At 41.1% G+C, this 25827-nt stretch overlaps 1 protein-coding gene across 2 annotated transcripts in view; it reads right to left on the bottom strand.

Moving 5' to 3' along the window:
• kctd15b (potassium channel tetramerization domain containing 15b) overlaps positions 1-25827 on the bottom strand; it is a 31568-nt gene that overhangs the window by 3957 nt on the left and 1784 nt on the right. For both annotated transcript variants that reach the window (XM_074667238.1, XM_074667237.1), the window contains exons 2-4: positions 23931-24106; positions 16119-16263; positions 9045-9350 (exon numbers count right to left, since the gene is read on the bottom strand). In XM_074667238.1, coding sequence (XP_074523339.1) covers positions 9045-9350; positions 16119-16263; positions 23931-24106 — 627 coding nt within the window. The remainder of the gene's footprint in view (positions 1-9044; positions 9351-16118; positions 16264-23930; positions 24107-25827) is intronic.

Genomic DNA, 25827 nt, shown 5'->3' with positions numbered 1-25827 from the left:
CGCACACACACACACACACACACACACACACACACACACACACACACACACACACACACACTGGAGCATATGATGGGCGCTGCACTCAGGGGGTCGCCTTTGTTTAACTATGCACAGTCTTTCATATGTGACAAGAAGCGCTAACTGCAGTCTCTGCATCGTATCCTCCGCCTATCACTAGCATCTGGCACAAAACAGCCGAGAAGAATGACTCTTTCTAATTCTCTGAGCCATCTGCCAGCTTTTTTTAGGAATCACGAGCCACAAAAACATTTTGACAGATGAATGTATTCAAGCTTTTGTTGCGCACTATCAAGTGGCTGTGTTTGTAGAGCTGACAAGACTGAGCCTCAAGTTTTCATGACCCCTGTGAAAACACAACCCCTGACCCGATAAATGTAAACACTCACCACAGTGAACCAGGCAACCTTGTTTCATTAAGTTTGACTTTTTTAATCTCAGGTAATGGCTATATGATCACCTGTGGTTGTAAAAGCAAAGTATTCAAAATATAAATATATATTATATATATTTATAGGTACTTAGTTTCCCTTCAGTGCTGCTATATCCACCTACTTCTTTACATTTTTCAGCATTCTGTGTTGCTGTTGTTTAACTGTTTATCCCACGGTCAAAAATTTGGCAGTTTGATCCCTTACTAATTTTTGTAACCTGGATCAATTTAGATCATAGACTGTCTAAAACATGGACGTAGTCTCTCCAACATCACCCGTCTGTTTCTGAAACAGAAAATGAAGCATGTCGCCTCGTGGCCATATTGGTAGTGGCAAGGGCTTTGCATACAGCTATAGGGCGCCTGTTGGTCACGTGACCCTGAGCTGTGCCTCTGATTGGACGAGCTTGCAATCTTAATATCCTCTTAACCGCCAAGTCAGAAAAAAAATCATCCCTGTACAGTGTGTGTCGATGGTAAACTTAGCAATTCAGACAGGAGAAGTTTTTTGAACCAGGCTGTAAAAAGGTTAATTTCTGCTTTTTTTTTTTTTTTTGGCTTGGTGTGACTTCAGGTCAGTCTCAAGCGGACACTCGAGAAACAGCAGATTTTAGCACTTCAGCATTGTCTCATATTCTTAGACCGGAGGCTGCCGCTTGGTTAAGATGGGTGGTCCTGTGGTATAGCATCCTTCTCCATCAGTGTATGAATGCAGTGTGAATGGTTGTGACTTGAACTTCAACTGCACTATAACTAGGAGCAAAGGCCGTAAAAGCTCTACAAAACTAGGTCAAACTGGAAAATAAAGTTCATTTTGGAAACCATGTTGACACCCCTGTTTTCAACATCAAGTTAAGTCACCAGCTTTGACAATATGACCCAACCTAAAGTCATTTAAATAAAAAAAAAAAAAACACCTTATAATCAGTAGTTAGTAATAATGATATTATTTTTTGTGTACTCAAGAGACACTCTGAAATATATAACTTCTGCTTTGATGACTGAAGTTTATGATGTTCAATATGTTGACTTAGAGCTGCTGTGAGAAACTTTTGTTCTGTGCTGATTATGGTGCCCCCAGTGGACAAAAGGTTACCTCTAATACCTTAACTGAGCAGTTACAAGATTAGAGATACAAAAGTAGCGCTTTTTGATGAAAAAAAAAAAATAGCTCAACCTGTTCCTTTTCCATGGTCACCTGCATCGTTGATCCAGAATCATCAATTAATTTAAAGACTGTTCCAGCTGCAAATCACTTTATCTGACCTTTATCTCAACCTGCGTCACGTTTCATATTTGTAAGTTAAGTTTTTAGCATCACTATCAAATGTCAGTAAGTTTTAATATCCCTACTGAAGCTTTAAGTGAACTTGAAATATATTTTGATAAAATAATTGTGAAATATTTTGATGGATATATTTGGACAAGGATGCAGGAAAAACTCATGTTTGTGTCACTTCCTTGTCTCATCAGATGGACCAGCAAATAAACACACTAAGCATTAGTATAAGTGGACACATGCATCGTGTTAGGCAGTTTTTTTTCTTGTTTCAATGAATTAAGTTATTCAAGTTGTATCAAAAGACCTGCTTAAACTGACAAACACAAATAACATAGACCACTAATCCAAATAAAATTATAATATGGATCTTTGTATTTGGAGTCTGTCATTACTTTTCACGACTCAGTGTTTGGACATCAACACCAAACTGGTCACATTTGCAGTGGCATTTTTACTATTTTCTGTGTGTCTGGGGAGCCTATGGGTAACACAGTTGCATTGTTTATACACAACATTTCAGATGCTAGCAGCGTGTAGCATGTTAATGCTAGCAGGTGCTAGGTCCAATGTTCTCTGTAAGCTGAGACAAAAGAGGTGAAGACAACACTCTGACACTGCAGTACGAGCTATCTCCAGTAAAATGGATGAGCTTGTGGTGCCAACCCAGCAGCAGAGGGTGGAGGTCCATCATGCTATTCACAGACATGGCTGACGGAGCTAACACCAGACAGGAATGCCACATTGGAGTGATTTTACCTGCTGTTGGTGGACTAGAAAGAGGAGAGCTCGACTGAACAAAGTAGTGAAGAAGGCCAGCTCAGTCCTGGGCTGCCCTCTGGACCCCGTGGAGGTGGAGGCTAACTGAAGAATTAAAGCCAAGCAGTCGTCTATGATGGACGCTTTTTTTCAAGTTCACATTAATCATATTATTCTGTTTAAATATTCTGTATCCCAATTTATTGTGAGTCACGTTTATTTTTCCCCTCTGATAAACTGTCTCTGAACTTTCAGGAGTCAGCTGATTATTCTGTTTTCCTAATTCATTACCTTTTGCCTCCAGGTTTGTAAAACGCAGACTGACTATAGCCCGACTCACTCTAAGAAGATCTACTTTTCACATGCTAACCATGTCTCATACAATAAAAACATTCAACATTTTTTAAAACCTTTTCTGGCACCAGCTGCTGAAGCTGTCAGCAGCAGCCCTGTCCAGAGTTTCTCCTCTCTGACTGCATGCAGGTTAAAGCTCTGCCTGTTGATCCTGAGCTCCACACACAGACACTCTGAGACCTCAAACTGCAGCTGTGTTAATGTCTCAATGCCGCCGAGGAGCAGAGTGGAGGTGTTTGTGTGGCCTCGTCTGCTCTGATGAGCTGTGCTTTCTCCCTCCACCCGGCTCAGGATTGATGGAGTGGCAGTGTGACATGTAAGAGAGTGTTGCGACGTGTTACGTTCCCCGGCCGGGCGGCAGGGGGACAGGGAGGCCCTCTCTACGACCGCCTCGGCTGTCACATTGATGAAGGACAGATTGGCTCTGGCCTGATCTGAGTGCTTCATCACGGTGATGTATGGAGCAGCCGGGCTGGCTCCAGCTCTGGGACGCGTGTGTGTGTACACCTCTGTGGCTCTTTGGCTAAATGTTTTCCCTCTTTTAAGTGGCTCTGCTGCTCTCGGTTTCTCTCGGCTGGATCTACATCACAGAGCAGGTGGTTTGCATTATTCCCTAAATTCCTTTCATGACTTCATGGAGAATCACTCGCCAAGGTGGGGCTGTTTATTCTCACTCTCGCACTCTGGAAAACACACACACTAAAACAGGGGCTGCATTTTCAGCTTGCACTGAAATATTCAGAAACTTTCCTTTCAGTTTAAACTTTCTGTTGAATCGGAAGTAAGTGCTGTCTTTTTGGAATGTTTAGTGCTACAACAAAGGATTTTTATTATATCAAAAACATGTGACTGATTGGATTTTCTTCGGGTTTATAAAATAACATAAGTTCACCAGGATTCCTAGGGACCTCCTCAAAAGGTCTCATCGGTAAAATGAGAAACTTAAATTTCAACCAAATTTGTGACTACTGCTCTTTAAAGAAGCAAAATATGATTATTTGGTTAAAAAATAAATAAATAAAATATTGGCTATTCTTTATCTTTATTTATTAATGTTGGATAAACTGATATTTCTGACTGTGAAAAGTGATTTTATGTCAACGTTTTAGATATAGTTCCTCTTAGATAAAGTCCCTGCCATAAAGAGAGGCCTCAAAATCCTGTAAACATCACTGAGTAATTGAGATATTTTTCTCCAAAGTCAGACAAAATTTTCACTGACCTCGGGGATGATACTTTATCTTTCAGTGGACAAGAAGCGAATAATAAACTGGAAAATCTGGGTTGCTATGCCTGGTGTACAGTAAAGTATTGAGAAATGTCATGTTATCTCATTGTGACCAACGTATCACAAGGTCCTGCAGTTTCCAGCCTGGGGCCACACAGCAACAGTACCTAAGCTTCAATAAAGTCATTTGAGACCAAAATGAATTATCCCGGCCTGTGACATCATAAATTGAAAACAGGATGTTCAAAAGTTGTTGCATATCCATCTCTTTCTTGTCAGACTCTCTAAGTCCAGTCACAAAAACTCTGTTCCAGACAGAGCCGTGTTCCTCGGCCTGCTCTTCCTCTGTGGGCAGGGTGTGGCTGTGTGTGTGTTCCCCTGGGTTGGGGTCCAGGGCTGAAATCAGATCAGAGACTCATTGTCTGGCGGGTAAGACGAGGATTACTTTCCTAACCTTCTCATACCTTCACGCAACAATGAGAAGGAGGACAGAATGAGTAAGTTGTTTAGAAAAATCTCCCCTTACACTGAAAAACACCTCCATCTGCTCCTCGTGTCCTCATCTACATCAGCTCAATGAGCCGGGCCTCTGTGCTGTGTGTGTGATAGCGCTTTTTTCTACATAATTTTGTGTCTAACATGGGCCAAGATGAGACTCACAAAAAAAAAACAAAGTAGAGAGGCCATACTGTGAGACAAAAGAGAGCATTGCTTACAGGAAACCTAGAAGATCCAGCTCCTCTTCCTCTGAGGAGTTTGTCTGAAAAGAGGATTTGAGCTCAGCTCGCCTTCAACACAGCAGCCCAATAAAAACCCAAACATTAAAAACTCATTTCAGACCATGTTAGTCTGACGCGCTCACACTCCATAACCAGTCTCACTGGTAAACAGAGTGGGAAAATGTTGTGTTAGTTGATGCGGCCAATTAATTATATTGCAAGTCATTTAAAAATCTATAAAAGAAGTATAAACCGGTTTAGGCTGTTTGAGAAATTGTAAGTATGGTATTAAAAAATGCAATACGTGTATTTCAATCGCCTTGAGCAGTGTTATATTGGAGTCTTTTTAAAAAAGGAGCTGTGTCTTAAAAAGGAGTAAAGCGTAAATTATGCATATCATTTCCCCCCCTCTCCATTCCTCTTCTTCATTTTTTCGCAGGAAAACATGGCCGCAGTCCACACGTGCTCTGTCCCGCTCGCTCGTCTCTCCTCCCTGGAGGTGGTCTCTCACACTGGCAGGGGGGAGGTGGAGGTGTCAGAGCACACTAGCCTGCCTGGGAGAGGCTCCCTTTGGGTGCTGGAGGGGGGGAAGGCTCCTCTATGTGTTGGCCTGTTCGTTGCTGTGGGCACCAGAGTGTGTTATATCGAGCCTGTGGTGTGAGGCTGTTATGTTTCCTCCCTCTCACGGAGCTGTCTGGGTAAGACAACTGTAAAAATAGTTTTCTGAAGTTTGAAAGAGTTGGAGGTCTGAACAGATTGTTCCTATCAGTCAGACTACATGTTTAAAACTTTAAATTATACCAACATCACTTTATTCTCCTTAAGGTAAAGACAGTCTCAACCACAACAGGCATGCTGGTCCGAGATTTTACATAATGCTTTAAACAAAGAGCTGAGTCAGAGTGAAACACAACACTCCCACTGTACACCTGTTATTACTGATGCCTCTCTCTCCCTCTTTAAAAACGAACAGCAGCTCATCAGAGCAGCTTTTATCTCTAAAGTCACTTCAGAGTGTCATCTCTGCTGTGGCAAAATGTAACACCAAGAGTCACAAACAAGAGGCAACATCTGGTCAAGCAAAACGAAGCCTATGCAGAAGTGCTAGAAGTTGATTTTCATTGATACTCCACAGCTGGCTGCAGAAAGACAAGAAACCACGGCATTAAAAATCCCACTTACAGTGTGGTTAAAAAAATGACTTAGGTCTGAAACACTAATTTCATGACTGGCACACACTGTACAGGGGGTGAATTTTTTCCAACTCAGTGTTTTGGAAGATATTAGGATCAAGTATTTGTCCAATCAGAGACACAGCTCAGCTCATGTGACTGATGGTCGCCCTGTAGTTGTCAGAAAGGAAGCTCAAAGCTCACATCACATCCAATATGGCCCCAACAATTGGTTTTTATCGTAGACTGTAAAAAGAATGGATCTTGCTTAACTCGCAGTGAGGTCGCCACAAAAACTGCTCCCCCTGATGGCTGGCTGCAGTATAGGTAAAAAAAAATCAAGCTCCCCAGTCATTCCAGATGGACTGTGGTCAAACTTAAAAAAATTAGCACACCTCATGGTAATGGTTCTCATATCCCATTGTTGTGGTGATTAGAAGATATTATTTGGCTGCCTTGTGTTCAAGTCTTCTTTTTTCCCAAAAGATTTATTTTCATTAGTTATAAGAGGTTAAAAGCAAGGTTGTATGTTTCATTTAACGATGATTGACAGCTGCCATTCTTGTGTATTTTTTTCAAAAAGGTAAAATATTTCAGGAGGGAGAGCAAAAAAGGTGATTAGACTCTGGAAAGAAAAAAAAAAAAGATTATTTTGGTCAACCGACTCCACTCAGATTCTCTATCATAGCCTCTACTGCATTGACTCAGGCTGTACAACTGCTACCAATGGCTGTGCCTGTGACGGGGATATTTAGGCTTCAAAACCGTATAATGGTAAATGGCAGTGCCAAGCTGTCCACTCTATATACAGGCTATGGTCTGTATCAGGAACAGATGGGTGATATCACAGAGACCACGTCCGTACTTCATACAGTCTATGGTCACAAATCATGCTAACAGCCTTGAAGCAACATTTTACAAAAAATATTTAACCGTTGATTCGGCTTCTAGCTCACATCAAAAGAACCAGTGTATGCCAACCCTAATGGATTCTGTCTCTGATACCTGAACTTGAGAGGTGGGCGATACCTTCAGTACGATTAGGCAAAAAAGTCATTTAAACTGACGTGTACTGTGGATAGGGATGGATACAGAATAAGGTACTTTTATAGGTACCGTCCAAATTCAGTCTAATGTACCAGGTACCGATTCATGTAAAATCAAAAAGTACCATGTTTAGGTACCTAAACACATCCTTGTGACTGTGAGGGAGTGGGTGGTAGGTAGGTGATTTTCCATGCTGGACATAAACACAGCATTGCAAGGTTATATATTGAAAATTAATATGTTAAATTGAACAAAACATATTTTTTTGCCACATAAACACAAAAAAGTACCAAAAATTGGTACTGTTGGGTACTGATACCAATTGCCAGGTACTGGGTATATGTACCGTATGGTTTCAAATGGGACCGGTAACCATCCCTAACTGTGGATGTAAAAGTTTTGCTACCATATTGTTTAACGACCTGGCTCAGTACACCTAAAGACATGTAGCTTAAGAAAAACCTGAGCTGTGCTAGCATCAGCAGCGCCACGGCTTGTTTCCCTTCCTGACTTCATTTGTTTTGTTATCAAATTTAATTGCTTTGTCTCTGAAATGTGTTATAGTTTTATGTCATCTACTGACATTTAGCCGTTTGCTGTCTTCATACAGTTGAGGAAGTTTTTCTTTGCAGCCCTGAAACAGTATCAGACAGTTATGTCAAGATGATAAATTATTTCTGAGAGGACTATATATTTATTTAGAGAGAAACAAATGCAGTACTTTTTGAGCTACTGAATTATGTCGATACTCCATTGTACAGACAAGCAAACTAGCCAATGGCCGCCATGCCAGAGGCCTTACTGATGCTGTACCAAACAAACTCTTATTATGCACTGAAAATTAAAAATGGATACAGAACATCCGATCTGAGAAGTGACACAAGTTTTCTATTTTTAAGAGGACAATAGGATGGCTTTATGGCGTCTTTCAAAACTTAAGTTACACATAACAAACATTAGCCAGGCTTTTAAATGTGTATGAAGTGTTGATGGGTGGTGGTGAAAAATGGTTTGCACGCTCAGCAAAATCCCTTTCTGTATAAACAAAGGTTAAAAAAACTCTGCTGTTGCAACATGCACAACTTGTACAAAACAGAAAAAAAAACAGGTTTACTGACTCATAGCAAAGATTATATGAGGAACCTGCACTCTGCCACATGCTGAGTGTAATAAAACAGGGTTACTCTGTGAGATCTCAGAGAAAGCTGTGAGAATGAAAAGTATTTGATAGACATTGTAACTAAACTACATCAGTCAAAACTTAAAAATGAGTGCATTAATCAATGATGCTGTTAGCCGAGCAACAGATAGAAAAGTATCTAGGTTCATATTGAACACCTGAGAGCCACTGGTACAATCTGTTGTCTGTCTTTGCGCTTGTACAACGAGCCTCTTCTACCTTTAAACTACAGAGATGATGCACATCATTCACACCATGAAACAGTCTGAATAAAGTCACAACAAGGAACTTTTTATGAAACCACTTAACCGATGAACAGGCTTTGGCTAAAGTCTGATATCCTGAAGCCATCATTGAAAACAGAATAACTGGCACTAAAACATGGGGGCTGCATCAAACTTTTGGCAAGAAATATACCTTTTATGAATAAAAAGGCTGTCTCTGTTGTTGTATGGTGCTATAAAATTATTATCCTTTTGTCTTATACAGCAGTGATTTTGTTTTAAAATTTGCTTAATTTTTTCCAAATCAGTCCTTTCAAAGGAGGTAAAACTATTTTAATACATCTTTTGGCTTTGGGCATTTCACAAACTTTGATTTGTGTTTCGCTGTCAGGAGAGAAACTGATTCAACAGTAACAATAGAAACATGAATTCAGCTGCTAAAAATGGGACTTTCTCTAATAGATGAAGAAGAAGGGGACTTTACATACAGCTCTTATTAAGAGACCAAAATGTGTATGTCTGTAAAACTGAAGTTACATCTAAACTCTGTGATTGTGTTTTGCGTGAATTGTCCAGTATGTATGAAACATGCCACATGAAGAGAAGGTGAGTGTTTCCACTGTGTTACCTGGACGGAGTTGAGTCTGCAGTAGCCATTTAGGGGGAAGCGGATGACGTGTGTGGGGTCCTGGTTCCAGCCAGCGTTGACTGAGTTACACATGACGTCCCCGGTCTCAGGGAAGATCTCCTCGATGAGGACCTTCTCCCCACTCAGAGCGATCCTCTCGCCCAGGTCGGGTGTGACGCGCACTACCAGGCAGTCACAGGGCTGTGCCATCCGCCGCTGTTCACGCTCCTGCTTCCAGCGCTCCAGCTCCTTGATCATGGGCGTCAGCTGGTAATAACGTGCCTCCTCGTACAGCAGGTGGAAGTCCTATACAGTCAGAGGAGCAGGAGATGAGTGCAATTAATTTGCATGTGTACAGTCCTCTTGGCTGTCTGTGACTAACAGGATGAGTTTCACTGCCTTACAGTTTGTCACCAAGGTCATCTAGACAAAATACTTTACTTGTACTGTACTGTGCAACACTATGACGACAGTAGAAGTATGTATACAGGGTGTCCTGATGGCTTCCCCATAGCAACTAATGACAAAGTGTCCTTGAGCAAGACACTTAACCTCTACTTACTCCAGCAGAGCTGCTCAGACTGCTTCTGCCCTTTGACCCCTCTGCTGTAGTGACACAACTGTGTGCTGCAGCATGCGTGAGAAAGCAAACTACTGGCACAGTTATGAATATACTCCTTTAATATATTTTATGAAACATGTTTATTTGAGATGCAGATCACTTGAATGTCCTCAGTCCTGCAGCTACTTATCTTTAGAGCCATAAACCTGGAGCTGCAGCATCAAACTCACCCGGTCCAAATGCAAACGTATGATCCTGTTCTACTCGAGCAAAGAATATCTGATTGACAGAAATTTGGAAACAGCAGAGTTTAATGTCTCACTACCATGTAAAACATCATCTGGAGAGAAGAACAATAAACTAGGACTAGTGATGGCCTCGGACCAGCAGGACAACACTCCGTAAACAAAGCATAGCCATGCTGCAGTTCTCCTCCACAGTAGCTCTTGGCAGAGCTGTGCTAGCCCTTAGCATGTTTCAATGAGCCGACTCCAGAAAGGCCGTGAGTAGGACTCCACTGAAGTGGGATGGTGCATTCCTGTGTGCAGACAGTCTGCAGCAGATTGTCTGCCTCTCCCTCCTGGGCAGGGCTTGCTGGGGGCCATTTGCCCCGGCGCTCTTGCCTCTAATTTCCCACAAGACCAGATGGCACCATCATTCACCGCTACCATAGCAAATACAGGGAGGCGGAGGTTTCGCTAGACAGGAGGTGAGGAAAAGATATTTGCAAGTGAACATGAGGACGATCATCAGCCAAGGAGGATTTTAATGTATTCCTCACATGGAGGGAGTTTTATGTTAATGAGGTTCGTGGCCCGATGTTAAGCTCTTATTAGAACAAGATTTAATTAGGTTACACCTAAATGCAGCAAATCTTTCAGCTAAACAATTAGTAATTAATAAAACTGTTTTCTGATTAGTGTTTCAAAGTGACAAAGAATGACGGCTTCATTCATTCTCCACCGCTGCCATTCAGAGTTACAAGATGCTTGTGTATTTTAGCTAATGGCTAACGTTCGTTTCACTGAATACACTCAAATCATGCTCAAAATGATTCCTCCTGTCACAATATATTGCACAGAGAGGTTGCACATATTGGTGCAAAGCAAAATCTAAATGCCCTTGAAAAGTGAGACTCTGTGTTTGTGCTGCAGAAACAACATATGTTTGGTATCGTGTGCATCATTGGTGGTGGGTGTTGGGAGCCGGGGATCTAAGAGCGCTTTTCCCCTTCCCTTCTCAGGACCACTGCCGGGTATAGAAACAGAGCATGGCAGCAAACAGCATATTCATTAACCCTGCTGCTTCTGTCAGACTCTTTAGCCTTGAAAAGCCTCCCTGTCTGGTTCACCCCGTCATCTAAGCTGTGCCTTCATCTAAGGCGAGCAAACGACACCCAAATACAACTCCATCTGGACGAGCGTTGACGCAACACATCTTAAGCTGACGGTCTAATATTTAAGATTTCAGAATGTGAAGAAAAGGAGGGGAGTGGGTCCTTTTTTCCCTTTTTCTCTCCCTTTCTCCCTGTCTTTTTCTCTCCCGGCCCTCTTGCTGCAGCTGACAAAACTCATACTGAGACGCTCCCCTTCAGGCGGCTCTCTGTATCAAAGTGTAGCTCCTCATCCTTCACAGGTCTGAAGCCATGGATGGATATGTTTTTAACAGGGGTCTGTCTGCGAGGCACTTTAGTCATCCTGAGCAGCGCACAAAACAACAGAGTAATCCTAAGCGCTGAGGTGAGGATGAGAGGGAGACGGGGGCCAACAGCTCCGTCCTGGCTGCTGGAGCTGCTGCTACTGCTGCCAGCTCTACGAGACAATTCATCCCCCAATCCTGTGTCCAGACAGCCCGTTTGAGCTTCAAAATAATGATCCGACCTGATCGCCCACCGGCAAGGCAACATCTCAGGGAAGGACAGAGGGAGGGAGAGACAGAGAGGGCGGCAGAGAAAGAGAAGAAGAGGAGGAAAGTGATAGAAACTGTCACTGTGAGAGAGTCTGAGGACTGAGGAAGAATCGAGTGTTTGGGAGGAAAAATTACGAAAGCTGCACAAGAAGGCAGGCCACCAAACCAGCCTGCTCTGAACCATAAATACAGCACAACAAAAAATAAAAGCAAAACTCTTTCTTATCATTAATAAATGGATTTGATACAAAATGAAAAAAACATATCGATTTAAAGTGCAATAAAAGCCTGAGTGCACCGTGACAGAGAGCAGTAACTCTTAACACTTTAAAACATGCCCTCGGTGTGACTGAGCATTGCTTACACTCTTGTGATTAATTGTAGTTTGAATAATGAGATGAGGGAGGATATTAATAGTGAATATTTTGTTCCACTGATGTAGGCTGAAAAATTTCTTTTCCTATTCTGCTCAGACTTTCACATTGATTTAGCAAAACACACAGCGCCGTGGCTGCCAGCAGCAGAACAGAGCCAGCCCTCTGGCGACGGCAAGCCTGATTGTGTTCAGATAAGGACATGCTCAATTCTGCCTCGCACTATTTGCATTTTTTTTCCCCGGCTTCACGCAAATTGAAAGGTATGCAGATCAACACAGGCTTATGCGAGGGGATCGTAATGAGTTGAAACAATGAGGTCCAATGCATTTCTTCAACTGCTGTGCCTGATTGGACTGTCAAGACTTCACGGACGAGGGAGGGAAAAGCATGAATAAGAGGGGAAAAACTAATCGCTCCTGAGTCAGGCCATCACTGCTGAAAATATGCAGGGCTTTCATGTCGTGTTCTGTTGTCTGAGGTTTGGCTCTCGTTCAGACTATCCGTGAGGCCCGGAGAGTTTGCCCCCGGCTCTGTGTGGCTCGGCCTCGCCTTGTTCCCTTGTAGAGAATGATGAACAAGCAGCAGCCCGGTGGAAAGGTCATGCAAGTTAAGGTGGAGTAGAAGTGAAGAATAGAATACACCTAGGAAGCAGTAGCACTGAATAAAACCTTGAACAGGAAGGAGCTGTAGGCAGAATATGTAATGACTCTGACAAAGCCACTCAAGTTGTGTGGACACCTCTGTGCCGTGTGACTAACCTGCTGGTAAAACCTTAAGTTTGGTCTGAAGCTGCACTAATTTATATTTTTATGTCAACAATGGATTAACCCACTATGAGTAATCTGAAAGGCGCTGCGCACAGAGACGAAGAAACAGAGAATAACCCGACTTAATCCAACAGAAATATGCAAAATGACAGGTCGTCTTAACACTGCATTATCTGGTGACGACACGTCTAGTTAAAATCATGTTGGCAGCACAGAGACTGTGTAGGAGATGGAAAAATCTGTGCAAAATTGTGATGAAAGGTTTGGATTTTTAAACAAATCTGGTTGATTACATTCAATAAAATACTTTTGTCAGTTACTTTCGAACGAAAGTTTGGAAAAGAAAAGAAGCCAATATTAACATTTCATTCACAAAAGACACATTTTTAGCACGCTCTGCACTGTCGCTGTGCTTTATCACACTGTATGAAAAGGATTTACCTTATGTGCCAACAATGCTGTGCTGGTTTACATGAGCTTCAACTGGTCCCGTGGCACGGGCACTAAAACGTAGCACCCTACAAACCACATTTACCTCATAAGGTTTTGGGAGGACGTGTACATTTTTACAAATGCTTATAAGCTTAGTGGTTTTGCTGTTTATGAATGGGCTGAAGAGAGCTAGGAAATACTGAGAGCAGCAGGAAACGGTAAAAAGAGTTCCTTATGGACTCTACTGCTACAGAGACTGTCACCTCCGTACATGGTGCATGCTCTTTGGTCACAGATTTGGACAAAACTTTTATTACCAAAAAATTCTGCCATCTCCCTGATCTCCCTGAACATTTTAGCACATTCAAGCTCATTGTTTTGGCATTTTATTTCTCAGCTTTACTGTCTTTGTTTTTCTCTTACCTACTCATCGTTTTGAAAAGGACATCGTAAAAGAGCGTTTGCTATCCGCCAATAAAAATGACGCCAGAGATAACATCATTAGCTACTATGGGTGAGTTTTGGCAATAACCTCAAGATACGATATGCATAACAATACTTGAGTCATGATACAATAATATCACGATATTACCATATCGTGATATATTGCGATATTCTACACAGTTAACTATTTGATTAAAAAAACTTTTCTATTTACTTGTGTTTGAAATAATGAAAGTCAGATGCAGTGTTTCATGCACACACTTAACTTGAAAACATAAATTGTGTTAAAGTTTGTCACTTAAACTACTGTGACATTAAACTAATGTTGCAAAAAAATAATGGGTAAAAGACATGGTCAGTTGCTGAAACTGATAAATGTCACTTGGTGTAACCAATTTACTTATAAAAAAAAAAACAAATATTGCACAAAACATGACTATGATTATAACTACATCGGTCTACTACACAGTAAAATTTAAACTTAAAATGATCTTAACTAACTGACCCAAGGATAGAGAGAAAACATCAATGTTTATGGCATTAAAACCCACATCATCAAATTTAGAGGCAAATATTTTGAATATACTTTGAGATTATATCTATGATACAGTTTATGGGCAACATACAGCGGAGTTGCTCGAAAGACATATTTTACTTCCAACTCACCTAAAATATGAATTTTTACTTTCACAAAAATATTGATATTAAGAGTTAAAATATTAATATTTTATCACAGGTCAAAGTTTCAGGATAAATTGCCATATCAATATTTTTCACACCTTTAGTAACTACAGAATAAAGTGGTGGAGGCCAAACCAGAGGTAAAACGAGAGTAAAGTACTTGACTTACATTAGGGTGAAGGTCAGAAACCTTACTTCAGAGTGATGCAAATCTGGTAACACTGTACTTTAGAGGTCCACAAATTTCATCACACTTAGGTAATAATCAGACAAAGTTTTTTCTTATATCTTTAAAATCAGCACATAACTTCTTTAAAATAATGTCCAAATTTATTGTCGCAAGTCAAAATTTGTTGGTTACTGTTTTTTTTTCCAGTTTCTTTGAAATTTACTCCAAATTGCAAGGTAAGAAGGTGACGATTAGCAAATAATTTATTCGACATTAAATCACAACCCACCACAAAATGTTTTTCGAAGTATCCCAACGTTTCTGCCGTTTCCAGAGAAGCAGGTGATAAATCGCTGCTTACTTCTTGAAAACAGAAGTTAGGTTCATTGTTTCCTCTGATAATTACCTTTGAAATGTTCAGTGAATAATTCAATTTCCCAATAATCAGTTGATGGTTAGCTATCTTTTTAATTTCACCAAGTTCTTTCATACCCAGTTTGTTGATATGCATAATTGAGATCACATGCAAAATGATATACCTTTTTGATTAGGCCTATAATGTTTTACATGATACAACTGAAGGCTTCAGATGTGATATTCACCAAGAGTGGGATTGTAAATTGGCCTAACCTGATTGCGATAGAAACTGTGAGTACAGGCGCACTGCAAAACAGAATCTGTCCAGAAGTTATGTGCTTATTTTCAACAAATTCTCATTAAATTTCGGGGGTATTTTTAAAGAAATAATAAAAAAAACTTTGTCTAATTATTACCTAAGTGCGATGAAATTTGCGAACCTCTAGAGTGAAGTGTTACTGCAAATTCTGCTGCAGCATGTCTGGATAAATCAGCAACATATTAACCCATCATGTCAATGTATCATCTTTCAAAGCATGACAATATTTCAGCTTTTATGATTTATCCAGATGAGATGTTGCCATTTACTTTACTTTGAAAATCCAGCTCTAAAGACATTGTTCATTCCTAGTTTCCTGATATCAGGATAATAAGGACATTATACTCTCTATGGGTTTACGCATTAGGACTGATTTCTCCAGTGTAGATGCTCATTTAAGAAAGGTGAGCTGTCTCTGTAGTTCTTAGAGACCAAAGTGGATTTAATGGCCCACAAAGATGAAACATAGACATATACAGGAGTAGAAACACGCTGGGTGCTGCTCCTCCAGTGACGGCCAGTGAGACTCTTTGTGTTGGAGTTGGCCATCAGAGTGCTGTGGATCGCAGGAGAGTCCAGGCTATTTCACCTGGGCTCACCTTTATACAAACCACTCTGAGTGAAAAACAACAGCTCAGGGCTTTGGCATACACATCATCAGGCCATGCTCCAGTTAGCCAGTTAGCATTTTACCTCCAGAGCACCGCCGCCGAAGTCTGTCCCATATTCCAAAGTTTCCTAATTACTCCTCATGCTTACACTACAGGTAATTAATGTGTTGAATAAGAGGAGGGGGAGTCTGTGAGAAAACAGAACTTTGTTGTGGTTAATTTTTGAAAACATCCAACCCCTGAGAGGACAGGAAACAAGAATAAACACAAACATATTCACACCTTGGTGTATTATCTTGGGAAAAATCAGGGATTTCACACAACACCACTGCGTCTCTGCACAGATGGCTTTATGTACCCAAGCTTTTTTTTAATGTTGTGAAGTGTGAGCTGATGGTGCTGTCAAGTACACACAATACATTTGTATGTTGTGTTGCTGATATGTACCTTGAAGTCATCTGGAAGGAGCAATTTGCTGGTCCTGAGGAAACTGAGAATGTAGCGGAATATCTCGCCATCCCGATCTATGAAGTAGTGCTGCTTCAAGCTGTCCAACACGATGGGCTCGGTGCCATTGAACAGACGACTGATTCTGAAAATTGAAATGCACACACACAAACACGCACGCACACACGCAGGCAGGCAGGCAGCAGCACGCACAAACATACACACACAAAATGGAATGAGCCAGCTCCCTTCAAATGCATGAAACAATTACCCTCCATTTATTTTTCAATTTTATTAGCACTAAGCTTGAAATGCATTAGCATCCCAGGTTGAAACAAGGGGCTTAAGGCATCGTTCCTCCATTCCAGACTTGTTTGAAGTGTCCCTTTTGCAGAAAGATTATAACAACACACACGCTCGCTGCTTGTACTTACAGAAATTAATGGCATGAATGTAGTATTACAGCTCTATTATTCCATCTGTCAGAGGGCTGGAAATGAAACAGAGGCAGGAGACGGTGGAGGGCTACATACTAATGTGCAGAGGACATCTGGAGAAAATGTTTTACTTTTACTGTTTGCTTTTGTTATGAATGTTGGAGGGATGTGGACGGCTGCAGACCCACTATGCCATACTTAAAACACAGTTATAGTTAGTGGTTATTTCTCCCACATGCTCTGCATTTGGTTTATACGACACACAACCTCCCAACATTATTTAGACTAATTATGACAGCTTGCGTGAAGATAAATACCTTCTAATCTAAACTTTATTGAATTAGCATTTCAATCAAAAGCAATCAATAAATCTCGTTCCAGATACAGATTTTGTTGCAAAAAGGAAAAACCGAACTGGACTTTTACAATGTGTTTGCTGTTAGGGCGCCTTTTCAGAAGAAGATACACGACTCTTGTCATCCAAAACAATATGTTGAATTTTGACTTTGGTCTGATGTGGTTGGATTTAATGCGTTATGTGGTTCATATTTCAAGGCAAAGCAAAGATTAAAGAGCTTCAAACTTCAACAGATTTGATTAAAACATAAACCAAAGTATATATCTCTAATGTGTTCCTTCAAAGAAAAGATGATTTAACACCAAATTAGAGGCCTGTGTTGAGGCTTTTTGTGTAACAATAAGACACTTGTTGCTGCCAACAGAGTCCAAGTTTTAACTCTTTCCACCACCCTACTGTAAGATTGAGGGTCTTGTTTTAAGGGCTCATCACAGCAAAGAGAGGGAGTAGCTGCTATCTTGAAACTTCGATCACACTGCGTTCGTTCTGCGCCTCTAGCAATCCTCGGACAGATATTCATTTCCCTTTGTCTTTGTGCGCGTTCCTGTCGTTTAGCTTCAGCTCCCTCATCCTCGCTGGTGAATGAGTCTAATCAGGGCACCTCCACTCTATCTGTTGTTCATTTGCACATGCTAAATATCCTGAATCAATTATTCAAGACACATTTGGAGCATTTCTAAAATATTGACGATGCAGTGAAGTGTTTGTAAAACTCCAGAAAGCTTTATTAATGTAACTTTGGCACACACAGGATTTCTCTTTAATGTTGTGACTCATCCTGAAACTAAATTCTCTCTCAGCAGAAGAACCAGGAGTGCCTGTGCACTGCAAACAATTTTTAATGGTGATTTACACAAGAAATCTGTTGAAGCAAACTCCTGAGCAGCACATTGCCATGTCTCCCTGAGATACAGCTCTTGGCAGAGCGCTGCTTTGCTGCTATCGTCATTACATTGATGCAATCAGCTCTTTAAACACCGTAACAGCTTCTTCGGCAACTGACAAAGTTGTGTGAAAAGAAAATTGTTAAACTTATTTGCACACACACACATTCGCCGAGCACTGCCTGAGCACCGGCAATGTCAAACTCTATTAGAGGACAGACGGAGAGAGCCGCAGAGGGAATGTCAATGAACACACCGACTCATTTTACTGGATTTACTGTTACAACATTGTTCTGGGTCCAAAGTGTGTGAGCTTGTGTTTAAAGCTTGTATCAGGTGTCTGCTGACCCCGATGTGTCGGCTCCACACTCTGAAGCTCTCACGTCAAACCCAGCCTGTTTCTCTTTCTTTGACTAGACTGTGTGAAGAAGCAGAGCAAAGATGGCTCTCCCTCCCTCCCTTCCTTGCCTCCTGCCATCCTTCCTCCTTTTCTGTCTTTCTTTCTTTCTCTTTTTCTTTCTTTCTTTCTTTCTCTCCCTGTCTCCATCCTTCTCCCTTACTCGCTTTCTCTCTGGAAATCGATGCAAAATGCTTTATAAAAAACCAATACTCATCTCCCTGTTTTGCCTGAGGTGTTCCTTTCTCATATGGTCTTGCAATTCTTCCAGCTAGAATTTCACCATACCCCTCCAGGCTAACTCTGTTTTTCATCTCCACTTTTTTAAAAAGCAATTAAAATGCTGCCTGTTTTTCTTTTTCTTTCCCTCTCTTCTACTCCCTTCACTCTCCCTCTCCCTCTCGCTTCTTTTCTCTGTTGGTCTTCTCGTTTTTTTTTTTCCCACTTTCTGTTGAATTCCTGAATTGAAGGGGTGGGGGTGTTTTTTAACAGGTAGGGAGAGAGAAAAGTGTGTGTGTTGGTGTGTGTGTAAGGGGAGATGTTAAAAATTAAGAGAAGATACGTAAACAAACGGGCCAAAAGACAAAGACAAAGAGAGGATGGAGGAGAATTTGAGGATGAAAGACAAATCAGACGAGAGAAACAGAATGAAAGTTTACGATTAAAGCCTGAGAGAGAAGGAGAAATAGCCGCTACGACTGAGCTACGTGGAAAGACAGAGTGAAAGGTTTAGGCAGAGGGGGAGGTGGTGGGTGTGGGAGGTTATCGAGGACAGGAACGGCTCAGATCTCCCACCCCAGCCGTGCCAAGTGAGGGCAGGCAGCAGGGCAGGGTAGGTGGGCACTATCTGGCAGGATGCTCTCTGCAGCAGCTACAGCGGCTCCGAGCTGCAGGAGATACGTGTCTGCAGGAGGCGAGAGGGGAGGGGAGGGGGCGCAGCGCAGGTATCTCTGACTCTATTAGAACAGATCTGATACTGACAGAAGCTAATAAATACAGGACACACAGCAGATTACTGCACAGTGAAGCAAACACATGCACACACACACAGGGGTCTTTGACCAGCCTGGAGTGTGTTTTTTATAGAGAAAGGGGGAACTCCAAATCCAACACGAGACCGTCACTGGAAAAAGTGGAAATTTTATCAAGTGTTTCTGTCTTATTTTCAGAAAAAAAATGTCTTTTTAGACTTAAAACAGGCTAGTTTCACCTGACTAATCCAGAAAAATCTCTTCTTTCAAGCTGTTTGAAGGCAAAAATGACGTCTGAATTGCTTTTAACAAGTAAAAAAAATAATCTGCCAATGGAACAAAAGAAAAGTTACTTGAATTTAAACATTATTCTAGTTTCAAGCAAATTTTCTGGTAGATTTTTCTTGTTCTATTGGCAGATTATTTTTTTACTTGTTTCAAGCACTTCAGACCTAATTTTTGTCTTTAAAAATCTTGAGACAAGATTTTTTTTTCTGGACTAGTCGGGGGAATTTGGCTTGTTTTAAGTCTAAAAAGACATTTTCTACTAAAAATAGGACAAAAACACTTAGTATGGTTTCCATTTTTTCCCAGTAGGGCCTGGCTCTGATTGGCTGAGACCTGCTGGGAGATGTTACATGAAAATTCAAATAATCTCTCTGAGCGTAAATTTGACTATTTGTTTATTGATACAAGCTTCAGACATGTTAAAGTAGGGATGGGTACTGAAGTAGGTACTGCTATTGGTATCGACCAAATTCTGTCAAATGTACCAGGTACCGATTCACATACGATCAAAAGGTACCATGTTTAGGGACCTAAATGCATCCTTGTGACTGTGAGGGAGTGGAAGAGGTGTTTTTCCATGCTGGACATGAACACAGCATTGCAAGGTTATATGTTTAAGAATAAATATGTTGATTTTTTTTTTTAAGTTTTATTATAAAACAAATTGATATTTTCTACCACATAGACACCAAAAAGTACCGAAAATTGGTACCGTTGAATACTGATACTGATTACCAGGTACCGGACATCTGTGTTGTTTCAAATGTGAAAGGTGCCCATAGGTTAAAGTTATTCCTAACCTTTTTCAAAATGCCATGACTAAATCAGCTTCATAAATCTGAACAATGATTTTAAATCACAAATGATTTCAGGCAATTTCTAGTGGGGAAAGACTAAAATCAATAGTACAGTGTTATTTTTCATTGTAAATCAAAAAGTCTTTGTGTTTGAACTTTCTGTCTTTTAAAACAGAAATTTAAATATGTTTTTTTTTTCTTAACCCTGACACTTTCAATGATTAATTTAATGAGCACAAAAATAATCAGCAGATTAGTTGAGTATAAGTCACTGAGTTTTGGTCCCATGTGCACTGATACTGAACGCTATAAATGCTATAACCAAACTGTCTTACCATCGTATTCACTTTGTGTACTGCTATCGTTGACAGAATTCTGAGATGTATGACTCAACTGTTGTGCAACGGTCAGTTTTCTTCATCATGTCTGATTAATCCATTGAAACAATAAGTTTTATCCAATAGATGAACTAACTTTAAGATCATGTAAATCTTCAGGGCCATAAAGCTTCTCTAACATTTTCATATCTGGATCACAGAGAAACACCACACACCAAAACCTCACCTGCTCCTTTAAGTCTGGCTCACAGGTCTGAGATTTTAGCCAGCCATCAGTCAACCTGATGTTTTACTTGTAAATTTCATGCACGTAACGTAGACAAAGTCTTTGTTATTGCTACTCAAAATGAAGAAGAAAATGACAGTTGATGGATGAGGTTAGGTTTTAATCCTACAATAATCAGGTGTATTTACACAAACTTAAGTAAGCTAAATTTAAAATGAGTCTTCAAATGTATACTAATGTTTCTCAGGTTATGAGCTGTTTTATTCCAGTATGTGTGGTGGTGGTGATTATCTTCCATGTTTCGATTTTTAAAAGGGTTAAAAGGCCCGAACCCGGAGGCCGTGTTTACACCAGCTACAACGCTTTTAACAATAAAATGAAATCAAAAGGAAGAAAAAGGACATTTCTACAAGTTAAATCTAATTAAGGACTTTACTTGTTTGCTCTGGTAACGGTGGAGATCACAGCTGGCAGCAGAGGAAGTTATAAGAGGAAGGGGAACTCTAAATGGAGGAGAATGAAGTCAGTGAAGATCTATCGTCTCTGGACACAGAAGCTCGTCTTCAAAGAGAAAAATGTCCAGTGGTCCTTTCAAAATAGTTTCCTTGTCTGTGGAACATTTCCCCCTAATTTCCTCAGCTTCTGTTCAAGTGACTGCTGCGACTGTCCTCTGTGAGATCCACACAGAGCGAGCATCAATGTTTCATGACCCCTGTCCCTTAATATGGCCTGCACAGAGGAAGATGAATCACCACACATTAGTTACTAGACTAACTTTCTCTTGGCACGCTGCATTATTTAGGGGACAATCTATTAAAAGTAATCATCAACTTTAAACTCTTTAACCCTGCTCTTTTTAGCCGTCACGTTTCTTACGTCCTGTCAGCGTCTACCCTGCTCGGGCAGACGTGGCCAGGACGCGGCATCTATGCGGCGATGCCAGTGTAATTGTTTTGCTTTCTGCTGTCAGCCATTATCCTAATTCACACAAAAAGGGCCCCTCCTTCCACTGGCTCCAGTGGAAAGTGGAGCCCCGAGGCCAACTGTACACTGAGGAGGCTGAGAGAGAAACACTAAGTGTATGAGTGTGTGTGTGTGTGTGTGTGTGTGTGTGTGTGTGTGTGTGTGTGTGTGTGAGATCCAGAGTGAGAAAGGAACAGAAAGAGATAGAGAGAGGGAAGGAGCAAAAGAGCATGTGTGAGAAAGAGGGGGAGAGGAAACAGAGAGGGAGAGCACTCACACTGGTATCTACTCTTTACTCTCACAGTAGAAACACTGTGAGGTGCTCTGACACGACTGTGCTCCTGCTGCTGCTGCTCTATGTGTGTCCCCCCATGAATAACAGCTTTGGAAAGTGTAAAGCTACACAAGAGTGTTAAAAAAAACTAAAGAAACACAAACGTTATTATTTAAAACAAAATAAAATTCACTACTTGAGCAGCAGTTTATCTTAAAACCTTCATGAAACTTGCTCTGAAACAGAAGACTTTGGTTTTAAAAATTAAAAACTAAAAATCGAGCTACTCAATCAGCTGTAAAAAAAAAAACAAAAGGTCCTGTTTTCTAGAAACTCAACACAGCACCAACAAAGTGGGCAAAAATCTGAATAAAAAAAGCGTTATCCAAGGAGAACTTCGTTTTCCTTGTGACGTCTCACAGTCAGGAATAAAAGCAGAGCTGTCAGGGATTTCCTGTCAGTGGACTCTAACAATATCAAGACTTTATTACCCAGGGATTATGTGGATTGTTTCCTGTAGCCAATTTGGCAGATTTTCCAACAACCTGGTGAATGTTTACCTTGGCCCACATGGGACTCTGTCAGCAACGCACAAATCGAAGGCTGCATAATGTCATGAATAACTCTCTGCGTTGCAGAGAAGAGTCTACAAAACGGGAGAAATTCAGAGCAGGGATGTTTTATCATTTTATCAGAGGTGTGTTTGTTTTCAAAGCTACCTCCGGTGGTGTCACTCTGTTTGTGGATGGAGCTAAAAACGTGAATAAAGTGGGAGGGCGGATTAAATAAGAAAAAAAAAAAGCTCTTACACAATCTGAATCATCATGACTACAAGTTGCAAAGGATGTGCAGCAAAAATAAAAACCTGTTTCTCTGCGTGAGAGGGAATCAGAAAGCTGAGAGCAGGAGTCCCTCTTATCTCATTTTAAGTTTGACTGCTTGATAAGCTGTGTTTCAGACTAGTTAGAAGTATGAAAATAAAACCTGAGGTGTTTGAAATGTACTGTAGAGAAAACACAAACTTGTGTCATGTATTTTGAAATGTTTTTGGTCATAAATAACGGCTTAGAAGAGCTCTTATGGAGATTATTAAATCAAAATATGCTGGATGTTCTTGGATTAATAAAATCAGATAACTCGTGTGTGACCCCACGTGTGATGACAGGAGTCTGAACGTTTACGTCACTATTTTTCCTCCAAAGTGTCCAAACTGAATCCTCAAACAACTGACCAGAAAATATTTTTTTAAAAAAGGCTGTGAATGTGGGTGTAGAGCACATGGACACGTTTGTGTGATGTACAAATCCACACCAACATTTAAATCAACATCTGAGCAGCAGACTTTGCCAGTTTGACAGCAGCTGAATTTTTAAATAGCGTGAGAGGAGATAACAAAATAAAAACCCTGGAGGTATTTATTAAACAATTAAAATAATCAGGACAGGAACAAACAAAACAATCAAATGTATCGTTTCAAAAGCTGTGAGAGCTGATGATTGAAGACAAATGTAGCCACATGGTGTGCACTGATATTGAAAGTTGTCAGTTTGGAAGTTGCATTGATGTTGTCCTGATGCCAGCCAGCTAAATGACTTATACCATCAAAAATCCAATTAAGAAGAACAGCAGCCAAATGATGACAGAATGGATTCAATGACTACAGTGTTGCAATATGCCACTAAAGAGATGTTCTCTGATTATTATTCAAAATAAATGAGAAATCTGACGCTATGATAAGAAAGTTAATTAATTTATAATCCAAACACATTTGAAGCAAAAGCAACAAAATGTAAATCCATCCTCTCTAAGAATCAAATAATAACGATTTCTAACTCTGAAGCTAAATCAAATAGTGGATTTCCTCATGCATGAGTCTCACCTTGAGTCAGGGAACTTGGTGAGGGTCGCCAGGCTGCTGGTGTACATGTGTCCCCCGACGTCGATGTGCACCGGGGCGTTCGCCTTGGTCAGCTGAGCCGGCAGAGGGATCCCCTGAGCGGCCAAGGGAGAGACCGGGGACCGGGTCAGAGACAGCCGTGACATGCTTCTTCCCTCCTGAAAGCAAGTGTAGAGAAAAGCCATGGGAATGAAATAAAGAAAAATAAAAAAAAGACGCGGAGTGATCCTACACAGAGGAGCAGGTAGTTTCCTCTCTGACTGCTATCAGATCACTTCCATGTCTGTCTGGTCGCATATTTAGCCTGGAAATTATTGCCACCGCTCTAATTAAGTATGTTTGCATCTTTTCATGCAGCACCGGAGGCGAGGATAGGAGGATGCTTATTAGGGAGAGGGAGGGAGGGAGGGAGGGATGGACAGATAGAAAGACGGTGAGGGGAGAGGAAGAGAGGGAGGAATGCTAGGTGTCAGCCTCCAGGGGAATAAAACAAACTGCTGCTGCAATATTCTAATTAAAGGTCGCCTTATGTGTTAGACGTGATGCACCCAGACACACCAAGCACCAATCTGAGAGCAAGGAAAACAGGGAGCATGGAGAGAAGGAGGGGGGCAACTATTCTTCTTAGCGCGCACATCCAAAACAAAAGGAGGTGATGGCTTGTCACATTTGAGTTGTACTGTTGGCACACAAAAAACTGCTTCTGCGACACACTATAAGGATAATCTTTTGATGTAGGCCTACTTTTTTAAAAATGTGTCTCCATCACACACGGTTACACGAGAAGTTTTTTGGTTGCTTCGGAAGAGAAGGTTTAAGGGATTTTGGAGCGCGCCGGAGCACTGCGAGGTCAACACAGAGCTGAGTTCAACCAGAAGCAAAAAATGTCTGAGAAAATATTTTGAATCCTTTTGGTTCAACTGACATTTAAGAGTCTGTCCTGCTCATAGAGAGGCAAAGTGAGCGTAAATGTTCAACTCACTCGTGCGTAATTTGATTTGCCAGCAGCAGCAGCTCTCGGACCACCTTACCTCAAACTGACCACTTTTTAATAATGTACCTCTCTTCTTTTAAACATGAGGGGTGAAATATATAGTAAGATGAATATTGATAATGTATTGTGCAAAAATAAATAGATCTAAGTATTTTTAAAACTTAAGATTTCCCCTGTTCCAGCGTCAGAATTTGATGACCCCTGAAGTGAGCGCAGTTTCCCCACAGGCTGAACGCAAAATAAAGACCTATACCGGTAAAAGTTACAAAAAACCCTTGAAGTTATACTGTTCAGCTACACAAGTTTGAAGCCAAGGCTTAAACTGTTCTATCCTGAAAAATCAGACACATTTTTGCCTGTTTTACTGTCATCACTGGTAGACTAAAGGCCTCTGAGAAAGTCCGGATCAGGTCCCCGGCCCGGGAGAAGAGCCCGCTGGGTACAGAGAGAGGCTGAGGCTCTTTATTCACACGGTGTTTCCTGCCTCACAGCAGTATCGTGTTCGTTTAATACGATTACAGGAGGACGGGATTACATTTCAAATCCCAGGAAGGAAAAAAAAACTTGGAAAGACTTGAGAAGTTTGGGGTCCATAAAGAAAAGCTGGTGACACACACACACACACACACACACACACACACACACACACACACACACACACACACACACACACACACACACACACACACGCTTTCTCTCTCTACTTAACATCTCTCACTTTCTTCCGACCAGTTCACCGCTCAAACGAAGATTACCATGAACACACACGGATCGACAAAGGCTCTTAAATCTCTGGATTTGCCAAACAAACCACAGATTTCTGTCATTTTCACTTTCGGTCTCCTTTAATCCCGCTCTCTCTACCCTCCCTGCCACACACAACAA

This window comes from Halichoeres trimaculatus, unplaced genomic scaffold (genome assembly GCF_033239565.1).
Source record: "Halichoeres trimaculatus isolate MK-OKI-2021-1 unplaced genomic scaffold, fHalTri1.1 fHalTri1_scaffold_3, whole genome shotgun sequence".
In the NCBI taxonomy this organism is placed as follows: domain Eukaryota; kingdom Metazoa; phylum Chordata; class Actinopteri; order Labriformes; family Labridae; genus Halichoeres; species Halichoeres trimaculatus.
The sequence above is the reverse complement of the archived record's forward strand: the minus strand, read 5'-3'. Positions and strand labels throughout refer to the sequence as shown.